This window comes from Ixodes scapularis, unplaced genomic scaffold (genome assembly GCF_016920785.2).
Source record: "Ixodes scapularis isolate PalLabHiFi unplaced genomic scaffold, ASM1692078v2 PGA_scaffold1__304_contigs__length_218370807, whole genome shotgun sequence".
NCBI lineage: Eukaryota > Metazoa > Arthropoda > Arachnida > Ixodida > Ixodidae > Ixodes > Ixodes scapularis.
In genome coordinates, this window is record NW_024609846.1 from 155,117,367 (window position 1) to 155,142,205 (window position 24,839).

A 24,839-nucleotide genomic window follows, 5' to 3' on the forward strand; every position below is an offset into this window, starting at 1 on the left:
TTCCGAACAAGTTGTAAAATCGAACTGTCTTTATAATCATCAGTGGACACGTAACCATGAGTAATTAAGCACCGTTTTTTTTTAGAAAATATTAGTCTTAGATATAACGCCGGGTGTTTAAATCGAACATCAGTCAAAAGCTTTGTGTGAAACATAAGCATCTCAAAAATTAAAAGAGATTCTGTAGCGGCCACCATCAAGAGGCCTATTTGTGAGGTATATAGCGTTTAAAATGAATACTTTTATTTAAAATAAGATGCTCACAAAAAGAAATATTTAGTTAAAATTAAATTATGATTTCAATGGAAAACGTATATGCGCATACACTTACAACACAACTAAACAAGTCCATTTTAGAACCATTCGGAGAGTGTGCTTCATTCTCCCGGGTCTCGAAAATGCGTCAAACTGCTGCGACCCCGCGAGGGTTTTTGCGCTTTTTATAGTCCGTATTTTCACTCGTGTTGTACCGGAAGAACAAGCGGCAAAGTTTACGCACTACCGCGGCTTTCTAAAATATACTGATTTAGTGTTTTTCTATGAAGCTCAGCACGTTTTCTAATTGAAGCAATTATACCCCTAATGACAAAGTTAAGCTCGCAAAACTAATTATTCACTTAATTGTTCGAAGCACTATGCACTTCCATGAATTTTCCACTGGTCAGGGACGTCGATAATACCTACTCTTTTCCTCCTTGATGAGTGTTTTTTTTTATATAACGTTTTGGACCCGGTTTATTCCAGTTCGGGTGGAAACTAAGGGTGAGAAGGAGACGAGCGCGCGCGTGAATGCGAGAGCGCACACCACTGGTAGAATGATTTATGAGTAGACGCAAAGTTTTCGTCTCTACTCAGTGTTGGAACGCGGTCGGACGAAAACTCTAAACGCTGGACGCTGCCGTTTGGCTTTCGAGGGCGTTCGATGAGTGAGCAGAGACATCGTCTCCTATATACTGACAAAGCCTGGAAGATCGCCACGAGAAGCGGCCACCGAAATGGAAAACGTGGAGCAGCAGACAACGGATAAGAGGAAAGCCATGTGACTGGCGCCCCGATGCGGCGAGACGCCGAAACGCACTTCTCCCGAGTGAGAAAATGTGTTTCGGGTCCTCGCTGCCGCAAAAGCTGTGCGCTGACGTCCAGGTTCCCCGAGAAATGGCTCTTTGATGGTCTGTGCTACCAGATCCTCGCGCTCCAAATCTGCGACCGGGCACTCTGGATTCGTCGTCGACCTGCCAGGCTTTGTGAGTATAGAAAAAGCTATGACAGAGGCAAAGGCAGCTAGCTTAGCGTCTAATCACTAATCAATCCGTTTAGAGCTTGGCGGTCTATAACCCTCGCGCGTTCTCGTGTACTACGGCCTCCGCTAGTTTCCTCTCGCATTAAAAACTTTTCAATGCTCGTTCAGCGCCGGAATGAAACACTATGAAGTGAGATCACCCCTTGCTTGCCTATTATTGTTACTTTAGGGGTAATCGTTTGTTATCTTTTGTTTTTAATTTTTAGTGCAAGCTGAGAGCCAAGTAATCTGTTCGCTGCGCGACACCGTTAGCACGAACACGACCCCGGCGCTTTTCTTAATTTCACTCCAAGTATTGATAAGCACCACTTTTTCACCGCTTAGGGCACTTCCCTGCATATGGTCTTTCCGCCACCCTGATAGACATTTTTATGGCAGCCTTTCGTTTTTAAGATATGAAGAGTAAAAACTGCCAGTAGCACATTCTTCCTAAGAGTCGCATTGAGCACATACCTTTTTTGAGTCTTTAAAGTGATAAAGTTGAAAATGAAATGCATTCAGAAACTATAAATCGTGAAAACAAGGCTACGTGTATAAATGTCAGTGAGGAGTAGCAGAATTTTTTAGAGGTCTTGACGAGTCCTTCAGGAATATCTGAGACATCTGAGAGGTCCGTTGTATTGTTCCTCCGTGTCCTATGTGTCTTTTTCGCCCCTCTCTCTTCCTTTTCTCGCTTTTTAATATTTTTTTTAAGTCCGAGTTTTTTGAGAGATCTGAGATGTCCTGTCGAGATTTTTTCCCGAAGAGCACGTGACCCTTCAAGGTAGTTCCAATACGTTTGTGCGGGTCAGCACGCGTCCCTGCAGGACTTACGCATCGGGGAAGACGCTCAGACATTTTATATCGGGCGGCCGTACGGAACGGTCGCTCAGTGTCCCACGTTTGCAATCAATCTCCCTCACCAACTCCAGTAGCCAAGTATGCCCCAACGTGAGCATGTCACCCGGCGCCAAGTCTCTTATGTCTCTTTGTACCCTCGGCATCAGAAACTCGTCCTGCAACAGTAACAACGCTGTGGAAGCCACCGCAGTGACACCAGGGACGCCACGGTGAAATTCCTCAGGTTTCAGTTAGCGGCGGAGGACATTGGTTTCGTGCTCGTGGTTTTGCTGCTGACGCTTGAGTGGGTTTGTGTGAGTGGCACAACCGCTTGGTTTTGAGAAATGAACTGCAATGTATTTCAAGGATTTATCCAGCGGCGTTCTATCTTGCAAGATAGTTTGCAACGACAAAGTGTGGTCTAATCGATTTTGTCTACTGCGTAACTTGCGCCCGGGTTCGATACACTTTGGGTTTATTGTCTTCTCTTTTCTACATGCATGTAATGCTTTATGTGTAAAATAAATTTTCATTGACGTTCAAAACAACTGTGTTTTCGGACGATGGTTCACAGCAATTGGGTCAGTCATGCTACTTTTCATTAACATTCCTGCAAAAATGTTATTGAATTTAAAAAGAAGCTCCGGCTGTTATTGGAGCTACCAAAACAAAACACATTTGGGAATACCCAGGTTTACTCTTTCCGACATATACCTAAATTCAAAGTAGCTATAGGAAAAATGACAAATGAATGTGATGCCAAAACCAACATTCAAATTTGTTGCCGCTCTCCAGTTGGCTAACAACATATGTTGTACGTCCTGGAATTCGAACAGGCAGCTTGAAAATCACAGTAATACGCGCGTTTGTTTTCGCTCTGCTTGTGTAAGTTTTTCTAGCCTTCATTTCACACCCATCAAACTCCTTGCAACTTGTCGGGAACAAGCTGTACTGGCCCAATATAAGCCTACATCTTTTGACGTCACGTATTCAGTGATGACAGAAGAACCTCTGAGGCTCTCAAACCAAACTGGAAACTTCATTAATTCCGCGAAAAACATAATATTACTTGTTCTTTGGGTTATTAGTTCAATGTGTTTTTAATGTGTTGAATTAATGTTGAGGCAAATTAGTAACTATCAAAATTTCGCCGGTGCTACCCAGAAAATAAATCATGAGCCACTCCACTATATGGAGGGGGATGACCAGCGAAGCTGTTTAGCACACGACACAGACCTGCCCCGACGGGCTGGAGGACATTAGACACGCGCAACTGGACCGCCACCCGGCGGAAAGTTGACACGCGCGACGGGAGCGCCACCCCGCGATAGCGGAAGGAAATGAATCTAAGCACGCAAGCGCTTGGAATGGCGACAAAGAGAGGGCGGTGCTTGCGTAGACTTGACCGACGCGCGTCGCACAGCGGCAAATCGTTGAAAAACCTTGAGTATCTACCTGAGAGTCTACTGATCTTGAAAATGGTGCTTATTGATAACTAATATACTGAATAGATATACTGCTAAATTGGCCAAGCATAAAGACGAATGCAGGGGATGGTGTTCCACGCGCCACACGTGCCGGCGTCTGCAGCAGTAACTGTTCTGAATCAAAAGCCGAAAACAAATGACATCTTGCACGAGATGCCATTTGTTTTCGGCCTTATGCCTCATTTTGATTATTTCCTTCAAATCTTTTATACGAGGAAGGCGTGCGCGTGCGGCGCGTGCGGCGCGTGCGGCGGTACGAGAGTAGAGTATTTGGTTACTTTCATTGCCTCCTGCCTACTGACAAAACCTGGTACATCGCCACGAGAAGCGGCCAACGAAATGGAAAAGGTAAAGCGGCTGACAACGGATGAGAGGGGAGCGACGGGACGCGCGCCTTGCTGCGCCGACACGCCGAAACACTTCTCCCGAGCGATGAAATGACCGAATGTCCGCTCGTGATCCTCACGTTCCTCGCTCTACCGCTTCTTTTCTCGTCGGGATGAAAGCCATGTTTCGTGTCCTCGCCGCTGTAGAAGCTGTGCGCTGACGTACAGGTTCTCCGAGAAATGCTCTATGCTACCATATCTTCGACCTCCAAATCTGCGACCGGGCACTCTATTGCTCCGTCGTCAAACTGCCAGGCTGTGTGAGTATAGAGAAGGCAATGTCACTGCACACGAAAAATTAACGGAACCCTAGCCGTAAACAGCGTCATTGTAATACATTATTTGGGCACAGAATAACAGGCACAATGGTCAATTTCAAAAGACTTGAAATCTGGCGGGGCAAAAAGGCAGATTCTTAAAGGGTTCAAGGGCTGAAAGGCTAAGGCAGTTTGAAAGACTGGGGGTCAGAATGGCTCAGATGGTTCGTAGCACATCATTTTTAAAGGGTGTCTTCATTAGACGACGGCACGATAAATATTTTACCGATTTGTCTACTCTGATGGAACTTAACCCGAGACTGGGGTAGAAAAAGAAACTTAAAAGTAGAAGGGACAGAGACAAGTGAAGAAGAGAACGTCTCAAACGCAGCTAAAAGATTTATTTAGTCCCATATCCTTATATACTCACAACCACAAGGTCACCCAAACACTCAACATGCCCCTTTCAAAAGCACAACACACCAGAAAAAAAAAACCCAAAGTCAACAATGCAAAGGGACGCTCCCTCAGGCAATACTAGGAACAGGGGCAAACCATCCACTTGTCCGGAAAGAAAAACTTTTCATTTTTCCTTTCCTTCTCTTTTGTCTCTGTGTGTCACTGACACTACACCCACGAACCAACTCTGTCTACTCTGTCTGTTTCGTTATTGCGCTTTTTTTATTAATAAGAATAAATGTTGTCCGTTCAAAATATATATTTTATTACGTTCCTATTTTTCTTAAAATGTATGTTCTCCCCTCCACTACATAATATTGTGGTGTTCTATCCTCATACAAGGTTGAAAACCGTAGCAAACAAAGGAGTTGTGATAGCAGCCTGTATATACCCTAACTTCCATTAACGTTTTACTTGTAAGGAGGAGAATAACGTGCGGAGTTTGGTTGGCCTCTCTGCCAACTGACAGCCTGAAGAAACAAATTACAACTCCCATGTGAATCCCTTAACACGCGGTAACAGCGACAACTACGACACCTTATCCGACCTCAGTTTTTAGCATATTCCAGTAAACCTGTGATCACCATATACTGACTTTAGGGTGATGCACATTGCTTCTTCTGCCGCGGTCACGCACGTTACATGGAGGAGCCGTCTTTAATGTTGGAACAAAGAGTGACCCATTAATTTAGTTTGTGCACACAAACTTCATTTAACGGAAGCCGCGTGACACTCGGATGATGTGATACGACGTCACCATAACTTCGGCTTCGGCTATTTAGAAGGGGGGGGGGGGGGGGGGGGGGGGAGGCGCTGTGCGAGACTCATATGCAGAGCAGCCCTCAACGCATGCGGCTTATTAGGCGACGCGTTGAGGCAACTGGCATGGCTTTGTTGTAGCGTGATCACTTCACAATAAGCAAGGTCGGTATCGAATCTTGAGAAAACTGCAGCGAGTTTTCTTATTTAAGCATGTGGTGATATTGACGACGGAAGTCGTACAAAATGATACCTAGTTGGGGACATAACCCGTAACAGCCATCGTTATAAATTAAATAGAAATGAATACAGGAAACTCAAGCTTCCTCATTAGCTTCATTAATTCATAAGATTATTGGCCAAATTCCTATTCTAGGGAACCGAGTTCTAGGTGCGACCTGAAACAGCAGTAGCATTACAACTTCAAAAAATCCCGGCGGAAAGGGTATTTTGTATACCTTAATTCCAATTCGTGAAAGCGCAAACTATGTGAATGCAAACCACAATATTAAGACTCTGTAGAGGTGTTTTACCTTACAAAAACATATTAAGATGTCCTACTCCAAAAATGGGACAAGTAAAATGCTGAGAAACGCAAAAAGTAGAATTAACAACCGACAAGAACGGACGCTTTTTAACCGTTTACGTTTAACCTTCTCTACTTGTCCTCGTGTCCTTCGTGCTTTTTAATCCTTTACCATTATGACCTAACTATCTCAAACCAAAGTTCTAATTCAACTGGGAAGAGTAATTTTCGTGCAGATAATTTGTTTTATTCTTTTTTTTTTTATTGTAACGGAAAGATGTCAATACGTGAAATAAACTATTCATGGAATGTGACTGTGGCTATGAGAAATTTCTGGGTACAATGTACAATCAAGCACAATATAAGCTGAAAAATTCATTCATACTTCTTTGGCGTACCTGCCAATGGATGAGAGAGCTGTAGTGAAAACAAGAAATGAAATGGGAATTTCAGGTCCCGTACTTCGATCTGTGTGGCATATTGAGATGCAATAAAGCTTGTGGGCACAGGCGCCTAAAAAGGCAGCTACGGGTGTGTCAGCTCACAATATTCTCGGGGGTATACAAATGACACTGCAGCACCGTGTTTCTTTGTGTTACTTTGTTTGGAACCATTATGACAGAAATCGTGCGGGTTTACGTAGCTCCACACACGGTGCCGGCGCTCGAAGGGAACCTGATGATCAGGGGAACCCCCAGTCGTCCCACCACGCGGCTGACGGCCACCAGCAAAAGCTATCGTCGCTTCGGCTTCGTCAACGCCATACCCAAATAATTTATAGCTGTGTCCAACAGCTGGTACTCGAAAACAGAACCCCTAAAAAATACGCTGCACTTGATCGGGCCGCCGGCAGAGATGGACCGTGGCGTCCGCCATCTCAGATCCAAGAAAGCTGCGCGAGCGTCATCGTCGTAGGAGGGCCTTACGCCACAACCCAAAGTCGCCTGAGCCGATCTTAGGGCCCCTTCATTACGGCCACCACCTCATGAACTAGAATGGGTGACCTCCAGGGCGGTCATTCCCGGGTCACTCCGAAAGAAGGGGACACCGGAGGGCAGCTAAAGGAGGCCGTCAAGACTGCGAGGTTGTAGTCTCGACGACATCGCAGTACGCTGCGTCTAGAAGTCGACACGTCCACTGCTTACGGCCTGTTTTTTGGGAGGAGAAGCGTCGAGTGGCTGCCGCAACTTTTAGATAATATAAGCTTCGGCTTCGCTAAGGCTTTTGTGTTGACTCGTTCATTTTTTCATTAACCTTATTATGTCTCGATGTTTTTTTTTATTATTTTTTATTATTAAACTGTTCACCAAGTAATTCAGCAATCCGCCACGCCTCTTTCTGGACCCACCTATATCATCACAGTAATGGGTGCGTGCCATAATGACTCCTTCCAGTTCTGCCTGCTAGTGTCACCGATACGGGCAGCTAGAAGGGGCGATGTGAGACAAAAGGACGAGTTTCAGACCGTGTTTACCAAAAAATAAATTTTTGGCGGGTGTTTGAGCCCAGGGCTGTGTGTTACAAGCTTTTTGGAGCTGCTAGGGTGAGGCACCACGACAATACGCTCCTCTGTCACTACCGGATACCGGTCTACGCGAATGGAAGGGAGGGCAGAATCAGGCGCTACAGACTGGATTATGCTGGTCCCGCCCAGCATGATCCAGTCTGTCCCTTCGTCATGTGCCACCCGTCCTTCTTTTCAAGCATTAAAATATGTCTAACAACAACCCCTAATTTCAGAAATTCGTCTGCCTGGCTGTCCTTGCCTATCCCGCTAAATTTAGCAGGTAGATTTAGGTAAAGTGGCCTAGACCACTTTGGCTTCCTCTCTAAACCTAGCAGAAAAAGTGATGTCACATGAATTACAAACCACTTTAGTATCCCCGCTAAATTTAGCGGATGAATGGATGTCGCGTTACATTTACAACTCACGTCATGCGACATTGGGCTCATTTGACTTACCTGCATCTCCTGCACCAGCTTCACTCGGTGCACACCACCGTATTTGACTTACAAGCGCAGTTTATCTCAAAATATAACCGAAAGTTCACTGCGCCGTACTTTTCTGCGCCGTAGTAAATAAATCAAATGAGCCCCCTGCTGCTTTCACTTCCCCTTTCCTCTGCCTCTCTTCCCCTTCACTTTCTCCTGTTACTCATTTCGCTTACGATGACCTCTACGATGCGGCCAACACGAGCAAGCCCCATCCTATCAAACTTATCAAGTGCTATTCCAACTTTATTGCATTTGCGGGAATGTGTAAGAAAAGCGATTTAAACAATGTGGTCTGTCCCCGAAACAACTGTTTAATTGTCTTTAAAACCAATATAAAAAACACCTCTCCAATAGTGTCTTTTAAGCTTTATATGCGTCTGAAGATAAAGGACGCTGATAATTTCTTTTTCACTTCCTGTATCATTTTCTTTCTTTCTTTATCTTCTGTAGCAGAAATAGACAAAGTTCAACAGCATTAAATCTATTATATCTAGTACCATCCTCGAATATGGTGCTTACACAGCACTTCTAATCTATCACCTTCAGCAAATCGATTTTTGCTATGGCTTGTTAGCCGTCCCGCGTGGAAGTCCGTGGTGGATGATAAACCAGAGATAATTATCCAGGTTACATTTTCCTCTCGAATAGCCAGACGCACCACTTTTCAACCCGTGAAAAGTTCTTGCCTATCTCAATTTGCTTATGTTGGCTGGTGGCTGGCCCTCGATCAGTTTGATAATGATGTTAATGAAGAGGCGAGCTTATCCACGTTACACATACTAGTTGAAACCGGAGACGATTTAAAAAAAGTGCAGGAAAACGACACGTTTAAAACGCCACCAGGAACTTTTATTGACATCAACGTTTATAACGTTTCTCCCGCACCCTCAAGCGCACATTTGCACTCCTTTCAGCGGACGACCGCTACACAGATTCCCTGCGACCCAGAGAGATGATGAGCTTATACAAATAGGTACAATGAGGCATACAAAGGGCCCAACCACAATGTTGTTCCACACGTCTACAGCCGCTATACATAATCGCCGTGACCTCGAGAGATCTTAAGGGTACGCAAATAAACAAAAAGAGGAATTCAAGCATTCCAACCGCCAATGTCGCTCCACACTTTAAGAATCAAATGAACCCAAGACCAGGTAACACGTAAAAGACCCCCTCTCCCCCTCGACCCCCGGACCATGCGCGCTATAAAAGGGAAGAAGAAAAGTTACCGAGATTTTCCGGGCTATAGTCCACACCCGGTCTATAGACCGCAGGGCCCAATTTAGACAGAATACAAAAGTTTTTGATTCGATAGTCCGCACCTTGTGCACAGTCCACACGCCATGCATACTTCGCACCTGGTGGTTACTCGACAGAAAAATCTTCTCATACACGGCACACCTTGACAGATGTCAGCTTTCTTATCTCACAAAGGAACTTCTATTATGCATAAGTCATCATTAACATACTGTTTCCTTCACAATTTCCTTCACGTCTCGTCACAATGAACGATCTTGAAAAACAAAATTTCTGTATAGTCTGCAAGCGTAGATAGTCAGCACAGTCAAATATTTCCAGTTTTAAACATGCAGAGTTTGCGGAATAAAGGCCCAGAAAATACTGTACATCAACAACGATTTCCGTGATGCTGCACTATCTTGACTGATCGTTGGCTGATGCAATTGCCAGAGAACAAATTCTAATTGTCTCCTTTAGAATTCTTTCGAAGAATTTCTTTCACTACACTACACAAGGGTGTGCTACCACTCCTGTGAACATTGCCGCACTCCACTTCATGTTTCGCAATTTTTGAGTTGTGAGAGTTGTAATTTACCACCTTCTGTGCTCGAGCAACCTTTCATTTAAACACCGCTTCGTCAGCCCGACGCTGGTAAAGCCGCAGGTCATGGGATGTCATAGACTACACCCACCCCACAAGACACCGGGAGTGCTCCCTGCGCCGTATTTGGCAGCCTTGTTGTAGCCCCCAAAGTAAATGGCCTGTCCTGTCCCTTTATTTTTGTTATCTCCGGTTTTAACTAAGAGTAACCTCAGTTTGACCCGATATGTACTTGACGATACAATTACACAGAAACCTTGTCAGAAATTTCCGCTTTTATTCACGAATGTTAAATTTCTTAATTTCATTTTATATGTTTCTCGCTCAGTGCCAGAAGCCATTACGCGGGGAGAGCAACCAGAACGTTTAAAGCCGTAAAGAAAATAGCTTTTAGACACATTCAACAACTTGGTTAGTAATGGCACTTTAGACGAGGTCTGAGTCCACGATAATGGCGATTGACCCTGGAAGGTGGTTCCATTCCTGGGATGTACGAGGGAGGAAAAGGTGACGAAACGTTGACGTGATAAAATTTGGTATGCCCTCCTTATGCTGATGATCTAGAAGAGAGGAAACGTAAACATGCTGGGTGATTAGTTTGTCGCTTAAGAGGGAGTCATGAAAAAAAATATATGAAATAAAAAAGGTACGAGAAATATTTCGACGAAGGGATAAAGATATCAAAGTTAGGATAGATATTATAGAGGTGACGGTAGCAATGCGGCGGTAGTACGCGAGAATAAACATATCGAATCTGTTTTTAATGGCTTCCAATGCAGATATTTTAATGGCTTCCAATGCAGAATCTTAGAAAGATGCTTCACATTTGAACTTTGGTTGAATACAGCTTTGTACATAGCTAACATAAGTGTAACTGTTCCTAATGATTAATTTCGCTCTATATAACTAACATGCGGTTTGTATTAGTTGGATTATGCTAACTATATATTTTCCATGAGAGGTCAAAAGCTGTATGCATACCTAAATATTTGTATGAAGATACCGGTTCTGAATTAGCACTATTAAGGAAGTATCGTAGTTATGAGAGATATGTGACTGGCTAGACACAGGCATAGCCTTGAATTTGTTATTTTCTTTCCCTTAAATGTGTTAGCTTCGTAGGCATTCCGTCGCACCAGATATAGATATAATTAATGTAAAATTGAAATATGTTACTATCATCATGAACTAGCATTTCATGGGCAATCACACAATCATCAACGAACAGACAGATATATGAGGACACAATAGGGAGGAGGTCGTTAATAGAAATTAAAATAGTAAAGGCCCAAAACCTGATCCTAGAGGAAACATTGAAGCAATGGAAACGAGGATGAGTTGTTGTTATTTATACAGTGACAAATTGTGGCGGGTGAGTTAAAAAATTTAAATCTATGGAAAAACATTAAAGCCTATGTCAAGCTTGGAAAGTTTTAGAATCGGAAGACTTTGGGGAACATTGTCAAAGGTTTTAGAAAAATCCAGGAAAATGCCGTCCGCCTGAGCTCCTCCTCTAGCGTGCAATGTAGTTCAAAAGATCATGACAAAAAACGGTGTTACATGAAAAAAATTTTTTATTATGCTGGCCAATGCTGGAAAAGTTGAATTCTAAGAAACTGACAAGGATGCAAAAAGATAATGTACTCGAGTTTGCAATGAACTTTGGTCATTGAGATAGGACGATAATTAAAGGGAGAAAGTTTATCACCGGCCTCGGAAATGGGTACCATTTTCCCTACCTTTCCGTAAAATGGAAGACTAGAATCTTGGACAGATTGCTGAAACAATTTTAGAGATAGTAAAGAAGTATTGCATAGTATTACTTTTTTAACTTCAATTAATACCATCCACTTTTGCTAAAAAGAAAATATAGTTTTTTGATAACATGCACAATAATAAAATAATAAATGAAAGATAGGTCCATACGCAAATAGTCAAGACAATATCGCGACGTGAACCGCGGGCGTACCATAGTAGAAAATGAGTTTTCAAAAGTATACTATTCAATGAATTCGCACGCTCCTCATTTCAATACGATAACCGATTGCTGTTTTTAGCAGAATATAGAATTCTACAAAAATTACTCGAATTTCTTTCATGCTGCGACATCAGTGCTTTCATCAAATATCAATGAATACGGCACATTCTTTAGCTCATTAAAAAGAAGGTCCTTAAAGGCAAGCCCGCGGGCACTTTCACAACAAGCGCAGCGTACTTCGTACGGCCCGTGGTCACCGACGTCGAAACTTCCGAATCCTTGATGCACTTTTTCACAAAGGGCATAAGACGGGCCGCCGCGAAAAAAAGGACCGTGGAGGGCGGGGTGAGCTTTCAAACGCAGTTCGTTAGCTTTGGTATCCTTCGAAACAGAAGAGTCGGTGTCCCTTGACCGCGTCGTCCAGAAGAACTCCATCCTATGCGCAGCCTCAGGGGCGAGCAGCAGGAGATTGCTATGGTACTTCAGCCTTGTTCCGTGAACTTTGAGGTCCTCCACATGTGGCCTCAGCGGCCACTGAAAAAATGTGCCCGAAATAAATGACTCGAAAAAAAAAAAAAGATCCCGGAAAAAATAGCACAGGAAGACGTGGTCCCAAGTGGAATGTAGTAAAAAATGGCACCAAAGGGTAAGGAGAAAAAATATTTCAACCGACACCCATTTGGAAATGAGAGGTGCAGTAAACTCGCAAACTTGCCACCAACACAGCAGTTGCATTCTGGTATGAAGTGTTGTTATTTTTTTAAAGAAAAGAAACAGGAGGGTACACTTGAACACAACGGCGTGAAACGTGGAATGGAAGTTTTGGAGGCATCGTCGCTCACAGCCACGAGCCCTCCAACAGTGTGGAAGACCATCGACGCCATACACTAGAAGGATTCCACCCTAACAGTAAAGATGGTCGAGGACCCCGCGGCGCATGATTTTGCGCCTATACTTATTACATAAAATACTGTAAACCGCCTGATTTTTGCGGCCCATGTTTTCGCGACTCGGTCCCAAAGTAAATAATTGCGCCCACTAAATTTCGCGAATTCCAGACGCCTGCAATAAAACTCAATAGAAAAAACGCAATGACAAGAAAAGCACCGAAATTTTTGTGTGTCTTTAAAGTTTGCAAATTTTTTCATTCACGGAATTCGCCAAAGGTAAGGGCTAGCGAGCATTAAATGTTTTACAGTATACTTTAAAAATTCTAAATTAAAAAGCCAACTCATCAATGACCCCGTCTACACATCTTCTCGTTTTGACCATCACTGCAAAGTACACTCTTAGAAAAAAGGGTCAGTATAGTCCTCCCTAATTGGAGGAACGCTCTTGGCACATACTGTAAAACCCTTAATGCTCGCGTGCCCTCAATTTTCGCGAATTTCACGAATTGAAGAATTCGCGAAATTTAAGGGCGCGCGAAAATTTCGGTCTTTAAGATTTCCAATGCAGGTGTCTGGAATTCGCGAAATTTAGTGGTCGCGATTGTGTCATCTGTGACCGATTCGCGAAAAATAGGGGCCGCGAAAATAAAGGGTTTTACAGTATGATCCTTCAGAAAGGGAGAAACTTTCGTCCCTAAAGCAGGGGAGCAAACGTTCTTCCGTCGCCTTCATCTTATCATGGCGGCCACGAATCGAGCAAATCGAGCTCAGTAAGGCTTAACGAGAACACTAAGTCTATTGTACGGAGCGAGAGGAGCAGCAAATAAAAACGTAACACGAGCTTTCCGCGAACTGTTTTTATTTACGAAGCCGGCCTCCTCCTGCAGGTGAAGAAACTTGCGTTTCGATAGCATGCAGTCTTCTCATTGTCAGCACTGCGATGTTAAACGGAGACAACCGGCACCCAGTTCGCGCGCTTTCTGTCTTACCTTTGCTATTCATCGAGCCACAATTCCTTCGTCAACCGTTGCGTCAACCGCACATCACGGAGGAGTGGTAAACCATTCGCGCGCAAAACCAACAGCCGCTCTCAAAAAAGCAAATCCGAAGCAGCCTTCTTGGCTCATTTCAGCACGGTAACACGAAATTATGGCCTAGCCGCGTGGAGTAAAAGGAGGTTAAATCGCTTGCCACCAGATGGCAGGGTCAAGCAGAGTAGTAGCAAGTAGCTAGGCTAGGTGGCGCTAGGTACCGCCCAATTCATGTTCTACAAAAAAAATATTTTTATTCTTTCACGCTACCATTGCCTCGGGAACCTCTATCATTCATAGTAAAAGCATCAGATGAAGATACATACACATGCATCACACATACAGACATCAATACAACAGTTCACTGCACCGTTCGCTACTCACGAGGTCTGCGTTTTCGTCTTTTATACTGGTCGTTTTGAACGTACGGAATTTCTCGGTGACTCCCTAAGCAATAAAAAATATTCCCAACATGTTGATTTTTTTCCAGCAATGTCATACATATGAAAGTATCTATAATGGCTCAGGGGATGAATCTCTTATTAAAACGAAAACGCTCAATCATGCCGTAATTATTTGAAAGCCAATAAATTGAGCCACTTCAATGCGGTTCCAAGCCATGAGTTGGTTTCCCCGCACGGCATTTCGTGGCCAGTATTTCTATTGTAGTGTTTGTTTTTTCATTTGTGCTGCTCGCGCACGGCGGCAATTCCCGTCTTGAATTAATCTCTGTAGAGCCGATATTCACTCAGCTGGAAGTGATGCGTCACGTGCTGAGAAATCGCTTTTCGATCAACTTGAATGCAGTCAAAGCAGCGACTTGCGGCAGGTGTTAAGTGTACGCAGCTACGCCGTGACGAGCTCGAAAACTTCTTGCGTTCATCCCAGCGCGCCACTGGGAGGGCAGTTTCTCCAGGATCGGTGGTATATTTAAACAGCAAAATAAAAGATAGCTATTTTTTTCCATTTTACCTGTTCTTTTTTTAATGCTAAAATTCCACTGTAAATATGCATACTTTCCGTCATAATTTCGTACTGTTCAGTCTTTTCCCCAGAGCGCAATCGCTCACGGGGACCGACAGTCACACTGGCCACTGTACGATTGGAGCTTATCGTTCAGACCAGCGTTCCTACATGACTATCCGCACGTCAATCGACTGCACCTAATTTCTTAAGTGGTCTTAAACTCTTTAATGTAAAGCGGAATGTCAACCTGCGACACCCCGCCCCCTCCGATCACGGCTGGACCAGCGGCATCAATGCCCGACAGTTTACGTCATCTCGTTTTGTTGTTACACCACTGATACGCGAACACACGGTCACATCGGCGATATTTCCAGTCTTCTGTTCACAACGCATAAAACTGCCATCACGATGTTGCTGCTATGTTGCTGACACGCAGAAATACAGAACCACGTTGAACGCCGGTTGGCACTCGGCACGAAAAACAGAACCGAACTCGGCACGGAAGGCACCCAGGCAGCCGGAAGGAAAACCTGCCTGTCTTGGACGCAGTTCCTGCGATTTCCAAAACGTCAAAAACGTCGACACAGTTCAGCGTGGTTTCGCTACTGTAGCACTGTAGTTCCGCGTGGGTCCCGCCGTCCAGAGACGGCCATCTTACCCAGTGTACGTAGCGCTGCTGGCACTGCTCCGGAACTTCGCTGTTTCTAGCGATTTCGTTTACTCGTTGGATAAAATTAGTGGTAAAAGCGTCAAGGCAACCGAAATGTTCTGCACGTTTAGACTACAAGACGGAATTACAGGCGGCCTTCGCTGCCGCTGAAGCTCAATCAACTCAACAACATTTATTTAACAACGTGCACGACGTGCTCGAAAAACGAAAACCGAAAGAAGATGAGTCGGGAGGGTGAAAACTTTCTCCCGTCTGCCTGGAGAAGAAAGAAAACGTCTCGTTCCTCCCTTCTTCTCGTGTCCGCTTGGAAACGCGTCAGTAGAAGGGTGAAAGACGCGCCGTTGCTACCCTTTTCCTCCATTTTTTCTTAGAGTGTAGACGTACAAACATGCAAAACTAACTCGTTTTACACTTCCTTCTTACCTCAAACCTCTGAATGAAGCCGCATTTCTCCGTGCAGTAATACCATCAATGCTATTTCAAGATTTAGAGAAGCAATAACGTGTGAATAATAATTTGTTAAACCGAATTGATCATTTTGTGCCCGTGTTTGATCCCGACTCTCACCAATTCTGTAATGCTTCGGCCCTGGCGATATAATAATGCCGAAACAAAACAGCATGCGAGTGCGTCTACTCCTCGTGCACCTGGTGCATTTGTTTACCCCCGAAATGCGCCCAGGTGCGTCTGTTTTCCCTGACATCAACCAATGGCCACGCGAGGTCGGCTGCCAAGTTCCTGCGGGTTCATTGCGCGTTTATTATGTTGCCCTTTGATTGAAGTTCACGTCCGCCATCCTTGCCTTTAGATGCGCCAAAGACGACTTTTGGAACACTTGCTCACCGTATACACAGTACAGCACAACGACTATGCCAGGTCAAAACGACATCGCACTAAAAACAAATATTTAAAAAAAAATTAAAAAGGCAGGAAAGGCAGGTAGGAATCATTGTAAACATCATGATTATTTCTATTGTTGTCCACCTCGCTTGCCCCTTTCCATTTTTTTTTTTGCAATAAAATCACAGCCTTAAAATTCTGGGGAAGTTGATCCCTCAACATTCTGTCGCGTCAGCGTTTCGGCACGCCGTGGCGGCCGCGCTGGCGTAGCGAGAGGTGGCGCTGCTTACGACTGTGAGTGGCTTCCTCCTCTCCCCGCTTGGGGCGATTTTCGTAACGAACCCCCACAGAAAGGAGAACGACGTGTCGCTCCTTGATTGGCCCCTTCGCCCCCGCGGTTATTATAAACCCAGCGGACAGCAGGATCTCGGTCTCTCTTCCTCCTGGGATTCGGCGGCGGAGACACCGGGGAACCGTCCGGCGCACCGGTGAGCGTTTACACCGTCTTTTGTACCTTTGTGAACGACCTTTCGGCCGTGGGCCATCTCCACACCGACGGCGTTTACCAGCTTATAGCTGCTGTTTTCTTGTTATTTGTTTCATTGTAAATAAACAGAGTTTATCACCGTGACCAACGTGACTGGTGTCTGTTTGCGCACAACGAGCAGCATGCCACTTGAGTACGAACCCGCTTCGCGGTAGAGCGTCTCGCCGCGAAAGTGGCACTCCCAAAGGCAGTGGCCCCAAGGAGAACCACAAAATGCAGGGCGATCGTCCTTGTTGGTGTTAGACTGGTGGCTCCTGATACGAACCGTTTGCTCTGCTGACGTCTAACTCCTTGTTAGCTCAGTTGGCAGAGCACTTCACTGGAAATGGGGAGGTCCCTGGTGAGGTCCCTGGCGCAGCAGTCACCTAGCTGTGTTTGGAGATTTGTTTTTTCCCTTTGTCTCCTTTGTTCTTCTTCTTTATGAGTTATTATTGTCATTCTTGTCCAGCTCGCTCGCGCCTTTGCATCTATTGCATTGTAATCACAGGGTAGCTTGTTCTGCAAAGTCATTGTACGCCCAAAGTTTGATTGCTTAAAAGTATGTATTTGAGGCCATTACTTTGAAAAGCCGTCTCTGCAAATATTTTTTGCGCGATAGTGTTAAGGAGCTCCTGTTGCAGAGAAGGTGGCGTCGTGGCTAGAAAATTCTGTTTGGTCGATATGATTATGACGTCAAAGTCACATGAACTCGCGCGGGAATTTCAAACAACCCACAACGCTCACGTGAAACGTGACGCCACGCGTGGAATCAGAGTTATTAGAAAACATCACATCTAATGCAAATGAAACGTCGCCGCATGTCTGATATGGTTTCACTTTATAACGAAAAAATTTCAATAATTTCAGACGGGATTCGAACCAACGATCCTTCGGTAGCAAGACACACGTACGCTACTTACTAGGCCAGGCAAGGCACGCTTGCAAGGCGAAAGAGAAGGCGATGCAAACGGTGCCCGATAACGCTTTCGCGTTCCACTTTTCAAGGCGAGGCTTAAGCGTCCTCCAAGTTTTTGAATCCGGACCGCGCGGATTTCAGATCACATTCTACCGTGCAAAGAACAAAAATGCTCCTTCCTGAAGAAACGAAAGGAACCGGATGTTATCGTGCCGGAGATCTCATTGCAGAATGATTTTGTGCAGGGGGTTCTGGTGAGCGGTTGTCTCAGTACCGACATTTCGGAACGCGCTTGTTTATCGGTGACTATAGGTTGCCGAGATAATGAGAAGGTCCCGTCACAGGTTGGACACTTTCCTATGCATCAATAAAGGCTTCACTACCGACGGTCCTTCTTCGCCCTGTTTTGGGACCATTTGACAAAATGCGAAAATTGATAAAACAAACATCGCTATGCACAACGCTTTCTTGCCAAGATTGTATGAAATGATTTATTTTTTAGTACTGAGGCCAGATTGATAAAAAAACCTCTTACCTACGACAACTTAGCTACGAAGTTCGTAAAGTTACGATCATCGTAAGATGAGGCGAGAACGGTATTCACAAACGCGTTCTTAAGTGAGAGGAGGAAAGTTACGGCCTCTTACGGAGAAACGATGACTTCCGGTGCTGTTGCTATGGCAACGGCGTCTTCGGCAAAACGAACAACCAATTAGAGAGCTAGGCATAGTTCGGAGCACGTGGATTTTTAATAACAAACACAGGCTAACCACTCGTTGATAGACAGCTCCGTGTATGTCCTGTCCTGTCTGTATGTAAATGTGTAGTGTTCAAGCTGATTCTCATAAACACGGGCGACCTTTCCACCACCGCTTGTCTGGGGTTCGTGTCCGTGGAGTGGTATATCGACGCTAACAGGATTTAAACGCTTCGTTGACTGCTACAAACTCGATCGCTACGAAGTCAACACAACTGTCATCGTTGGTAAAAGCCCCGTGCCAGTCGTTTGCAAAGCGACGTAGAAGGAAACAAACCGCCGCGGCGTTTCTCGCGGGCTCGGAAATGCAGGAGTGAGCCGACGTTAAAAAAGACACGTTTGAACTACGAGAGTGTCAGCAAGAGTCACGCAAATACCTGTTCACACTCGGAGCGGACGCGTGCGTTTGATCGAAGTGCTGGATTCAGACTGCGTTTCGGTAAGCGCTTCGGGACCGATCTTCTACGATTGCAACTCGATACTGACGTGACACTCGGCAAAGAAAGGTTGGACCGGCATCGCGTAGCTCCCACAAACTGATACAGCTCGACAGTTAAAAATGGCATACTAATAACAAAGTGTACATACCGTGTTGCGAAGGTAATCCATACGGCGTTTATTTGAGCTCTATATCACACAAAACAAGGAGATAGAATCGAGGAGTCCCTTTTCGACGACAGCGTTCGTCACCGCTGCCTCGGAAAACAAGGTGATCGAGATGATAAGGGGAATCGGTTGACCTCTGAAATTTAGTTCAGCTATCAAACTATAGGGTCCACAAGGGTCGCGCGGGCATATTCCATTCAGCAAGCCAGCCGGTCGTGGGCAGACGTTCTTGGCCAAGGACCGTCTGAGCAATGCTGCGCCGGAACGGGTCGGAGTGCCTGCTAGGCCTATATATTCTGCCGAGCTCGCTTGGTCGGTGGGATCGTCGCCTTTGTTGCCGTTTCCGGGTGTCTGGATCCAGCGTTCATGTTCGTCGTGGTCGGTTTCAAGTACTTCTTCATTTTTTTCTTGCTGCTTGAAGTCGGGACGCGCAAGAAGAGCAGGTAGAAAAATAAATGTCCGTTGGGTCGTCGCGACCGAGCAACTGAGCGACGTTGTCGGCCATGTTAATTTGATCGTAGAAAGTGCGTAAGACAGCTTCGGAGCTGTCGTAGGATTTTGTCGTAACCTGCGCAAAAGTTACGACAATTTCGTTTCGAGAATACGGATTTTCTCTCAAATTTGTCGTACGCATTTTTTTCGTCGTAAGTTCGCTTTGAGAATCTGGCCTCTGGCTTTCTCCAAAACTACGTTCACAACGTGACCCATCAAACCATCATTATCAAGTTAATTTACTTCTGTTAGTTAGGGAACCAACTGGCGGAGATTGCAATCCCCTATTTCAGGCACACAACGCCACGTAAAGACACCGAGAGCGGTGCCAATGTTAAATAAACCGTTGAAAAGTTTTAGTAATGAAAAAAGTCACAAAGTATGTTCCAACCCTTTATTCACCAAATGTCCTGCTTTTTCACGTAGTCATAGAATAACGTGCCGTCAGGTAAGAAATATTTTAACAAATGACAGACTTTTCAAGCGTACACGTTTTGAAAGCCAAGCCAAGTCTCTGCGTATGGGCTGCACAGTGGTACGACGTTCATGTTTCCCATCTCTTCTAATCTAGGTGGAAAGTCTCTCATACGTGAAGTTCGCGACGACACATCCGGACTTGAGTTATTTTTCGGTTCACAAAGATAGCGAAGGTAAAGCACTCTGACGAACCACACCAGGGCCCCCAATGCATTTGCCGCTGCAAGAACATGCGCAAGGCCGTTGTAGCTTCCGATCTGGTCTCTGAAGTAACCTGCACACATGGTAAGCAATAGGTGAATATTTATATTTAGCAGTTTGGGTGTAGCAGAAGCATTCGAGATGCACATTTTTTATGGGTTTCGGGAGCAGACGGATAATGAAAATCAAGTGACATTATGGATAGGAATGAAAAAAACTAAGACACTAGATATTTATAGGATTAAGTGTTTAAATTTCTTTCAGTATTTGAACATGCTCACTCAGCTTCAAAAATGCCTAACCCACATGGATATTACATTTTTAAAAGCGATGAACATCAATTTTGAGCACGTCGGTGAGTCGTGAAATTGACGTTGAATTAGCATAAGTTCTCAGGTTTTGGCACTGAAAGTAGTGTGCCATGAAAACAATGGATTTTTTTCAGAACCGGAACGTTACCGTTTTTACTTCTGTGTTTATGTTTTTTCCTTAATTCAGTTCAGTTGTGTGGCTGAGCAATAAAAGGGCGTTTTATTGGGTTTTAGATCACTTCTCTGCTATTCAAAATTGTACCGGCTTAAGAACACCCATACAGCCAATTAAACCGTGGACTCAGACTAGGTTTTTTTGTTCAAAGAGCAGCTTCAACTGTCGTTTTTGTAAACACAAGATGTTTACACAAAGGACAGTTGACCAGTTGACTTTGCCAGCTCCAACTGTCAATTTCCAGTTGTGTTCACATGGATTAACATAGAGATATGTTAACCCCTCTAAACACAAAATACCTCTTTGAGAGGATGACCTGTCTTGTCAATGTAACAACCGCAAAAAAAAAAAATATATATATATATATATATATATATGTATACGTGTCAGTCACGTTTGCCTTGAAGGTTGTCTATATAACTATTTCTCTTAATAGCATAATTCCATATTTTCAATTGACTTTCTAATTCGGAGCTAGTATATACTGCATAGATTATATTTGTACCCACTTCTTTTCTAATCCTTTTCTTTTTAATAAAAGAAAAAGGAAGATTTAGAAAAGTACAGAAGTATAAACAAAAAAGACGTAGTGAGCTGAGTTGTGTTTTGTACGTACGTATGAACGTGTAGTCTCAGCTGCAGTTCTTGAGCTAGTACAATTTAAGACGCTGAGAAAAATGTTCTTGTATCATAATTAAACATTTTCTTATTTATAAGCAATACCTATAGGTAAACTTCGCTTCATTTGGTGTAGATAGGGATATATTCATTATTTATTTATACAAGGACCTGTAAGCCATGTTGGGCTACTATAATGAGTCATCGCGATATTCTTACATCTGGTGTGGGCTGAAATAAAAAAATGCAAAGTTTAATTATCTGTTTTTAATTCCCCCTAGTATTTTCTAATCAACATGCACCTTTTGTGAACAGTTGGTGTACGGCATGTTGGTTTATAGCTAGTTTTTATGAAAGGTCGTGTTACATTAAAAAAAAAGAAACATTTGCATGCAGCGAGGTATACCAGAATTCCACAATCAGAAAAAAAAGCATAAGGTTGTGTTCCAAAACAAAATCTTGGTGTCCCTACTTACCTACAAGCGGAGGCTTTGTCAGCAGGACGACGCCTATGACGAAGCGCAAACCTCCCAGCATGATGGCGAGGGATTGATCCTTAAAATCTCTTATCATCACGGGAGCCATCATTCCCATCACCATTCCTTCACTAAGGCCCAGTAGTAGTGATGAAATTCCAAGGGACACCATAGAGGTGGACCAAGCAATACCTTCGCAGGCGATGCTGCCTCCAAGAAAACTCAACAACATGCTAAGAGGGAGCGAAATGTAACCGCGGTCAACGATAAAACCGCCCAGCATTCTCATGACCATCTCGGATATTGAGTAAAAGTAAACAAGGTAGGTGGCATTGCTCGGATCAATGCCTCTATCTTGGGGCAGGTCGACGTGCACCATGAAGAAGGTTGTCATGGTGTACACGTGAATCACGAACGATAGAACGTCCACTAGAAATATCAGGGATGTAAATGCTTTCAGAGAATCCTTGAGTAGACGTTTGAAATTATTTCGGCCAAATGGTCTGCCTCCACCTAATTCTTCTGACGAGGGAGCTATGGTGGGCTGCGTGGTGCTCTGTGTCGTAGTTGTTCTACGACAAGTGAGTAACGTTTCTTCTTCTGCTTGGGCATCGCTTCGACCACCGGAATCCTCGTTGTCACTAGAATACAATCCCTGTTCCTCAGGAACTACTTGACACTTACGATCAACTACATGTTTAGATTTGCCAGTGAACAGGCTAGGGCTTCCCCCTGCAAGCACGGCGGGAACTGCATTGAGTGACATGGCTCCGAGGAGAAGGAACAATGCCGGGGTACCGTATTGGGCTAAAAAGAAACTAGCCAACTGAGGTGCGAAGAATACATTGAGACACTGCGGAGCGGAGATGAAAGAACAGGCCGTAATTCGCCATTTCTTGAAGTGCTGGCAGACCAGCACTTGAAGGCCGACGGAAAGACCGGACAGAGCACATCCTGAAAAAAAAGATGGCATGTTCTCGTTAACGATCATAAAGAGGAGTAGGAGTGTTGTAAAGATAGAATTATGTTCTAGCTTCACGTCTGAAATGTAAGGATGAACAGAAGAGCGCAATTATAAAGATGAATAGAAACGAAAAAAGGCGAAAGCGACATAGGGGATTGGGAAAAAGAGTTGACGATCGCCATGATAGATATCGCTCGTCTATTTATGTAGACACCTGAAAAATCTTCACAACAATATTACGTTCATTTTCCTGATTCGATTAGTACCATGAAACACCGCTATTTAATTCGACTATGTATGCCGTGGAATGTGAGCTGCACAATTAAGGTCATCGACACATTTATGTTTTTATTAACCCAAGTTGTGGCCTTTTCAAAATAAAGAGTGTTTTCTTTCTTACTCTTTCACTTGTACGAATTCAATCAATCCTGCAATGAAATACTCTTCATTCGCTGAAGATTGTGGAATGTTAATTGTTAACGGTGAAAATAGGCGCTGTGTATCTCAACACTCGTGCCAGTTTTTTTGTCTGTTTGTTTGTTTGTTTTAATTTGCGGAAACAATATCTAGCTACTGTTTCATCAAAGAGTTCGACTGGGTCAAATAATCTCATGGTAAAGAATAACTGCGCTACATTTATAACACTCTATTTTCCCGAGTCGTTCTCGAGGTCCCAACGTAACGAGCACAGTAGTCTTCCTGCGGATAAGAAATGTTGCGTGTAATTTTCTTCCTGCTGATTGAGAAATTAATACATGCAAATTTTGTACGTCTTCCTTCAGACAGAAAGCACAGAGTCCACCAGGCTTTTGGAGAAAATTCACATTGTTACAGACGATCATGTTTACACAACCTATTCGCGTCGGAAGTGCCAAGTGTTACTCAGTCCCGAATTTTTCATGTAAGTTTACCATAGGATGTCTAACACCAGTTTAGAGCTTAATTATGTATACAATCAGACGTTATTGTTTTTCTATAGTTACGACGAGAGAAGCAGCGGTATATATTAGAGGCACTTTTCTATTTCTTGTGATTAAATCAGTGGCACACCTTCGAACCCCTTTTGCTTGTGCAAATCGCTGTAAAATCAAGTTTTGAAACATTGTGGATCTTTTTCTTGTTGACGTGGAATGTTAGTAGATAACTTCTAAATCCACACCTTACCAATAAATCAACGAAATTAAATTATGGCTGAGTGATTCGTTCCAAAGTAGTAAAAATATGAGTAGACAAGTCGGCGCTTGAATAGGAAGAGGATTAAGTTCAGCTTAAATATTAATAAAAATTTGTCTGCGCGCGGTTTGCTTTTTATTGTTGACTTCTGTTTTTATCTGAAACCATATTAATACAAGATAAAATATTAGCTTCTCTTAGTTATTGTGTAAATTTAGAAAGATATTTCACGAGACTCATGTCGCCCCCGCCGTGTCCTGAGCACTACTGAGGAAACTGCCCCTAGCGCGAAAGCCGTCTACATACTGTAGCGATACCGCATACTAGGCGTATGCGTGCCGGAAAGAAGTCAGACGACGAACTGCGCTCTAGGTCACGAAGGAACCAAAAAGCCTCCGTTTATTGATCGGGCCGATAATATACACTGCCGGGAACATCACGTGATCATGACACTGGGCGGACGGGCCAGCGATAACAACATAGGCAAGCAATAACAGACAACAACACATCTCTCTTTTTTCGAGAACAAAAAAAAACGTCGCACATACAAGACAAAGAATATACGCTGCCCCCGAACTTCAATACAAAACATAGTCATCAATACCCAGCTTTATGGGTTTCTTAACTACTCTTCCAAACCGCGTTACAGTGCGAGTAGGGTCACCATTGGCTACCGCGCAAGATGGAGGCGCCGAATCTGTAGCCGCAGAGTCGTCCGTGCTATGTGCAAATTGTGCAGTACTTGGCTGCTGTAGCCGCAGAGTCGTAGTCGCAGAGTCGTCCGTGCTATGACCCAACTGTGCAGTACTCGACTGCTGTTTATTGTCCGGAAACTCGTATGCCTCCGCGTTTTCACCTTCTTTTGGGAGACGGTTAAGCATTCTCCTGTTTCGGCGGAGATCAACGCCGTCGTCTGTCCGCACCACATATGACCGCGGTTTCGG

At 44.2% G+C, this 24,839-nt stretch overlaps 1 protein-coding gene across 1 annotated transcript in view; it reads right to left on the reverse strand.

Annotated features, from left to right (window-relative positions):
- Positions 1-19,880: 19,880 nt before the first annotated feature.
- The window catches only part of LOC8025361 (monocarboxylate transporter 9), a 42,881-nt gene continuing 37,922 nt past the window's right edge, over positions 19,881-24,839 (reverse strand). The window contains exons 3-4 of the mRNA XM_040215014.3: positions 21,759-22,712; positions 19,881-20,251 (exon numbers count right to left, since the gene is read on the reverse strand). Of these exons, the coding sequence (XP_040070948.3) occupies positions 19,980-20,251; positions 21,759-22,712 (1,226 nt within the window). The 3' untranslated portion in view covers positions 19,881-19,979. The remainder of the gene's footprint in view (positions 20,252-21,758; positions 22,713-24,839) is intronic.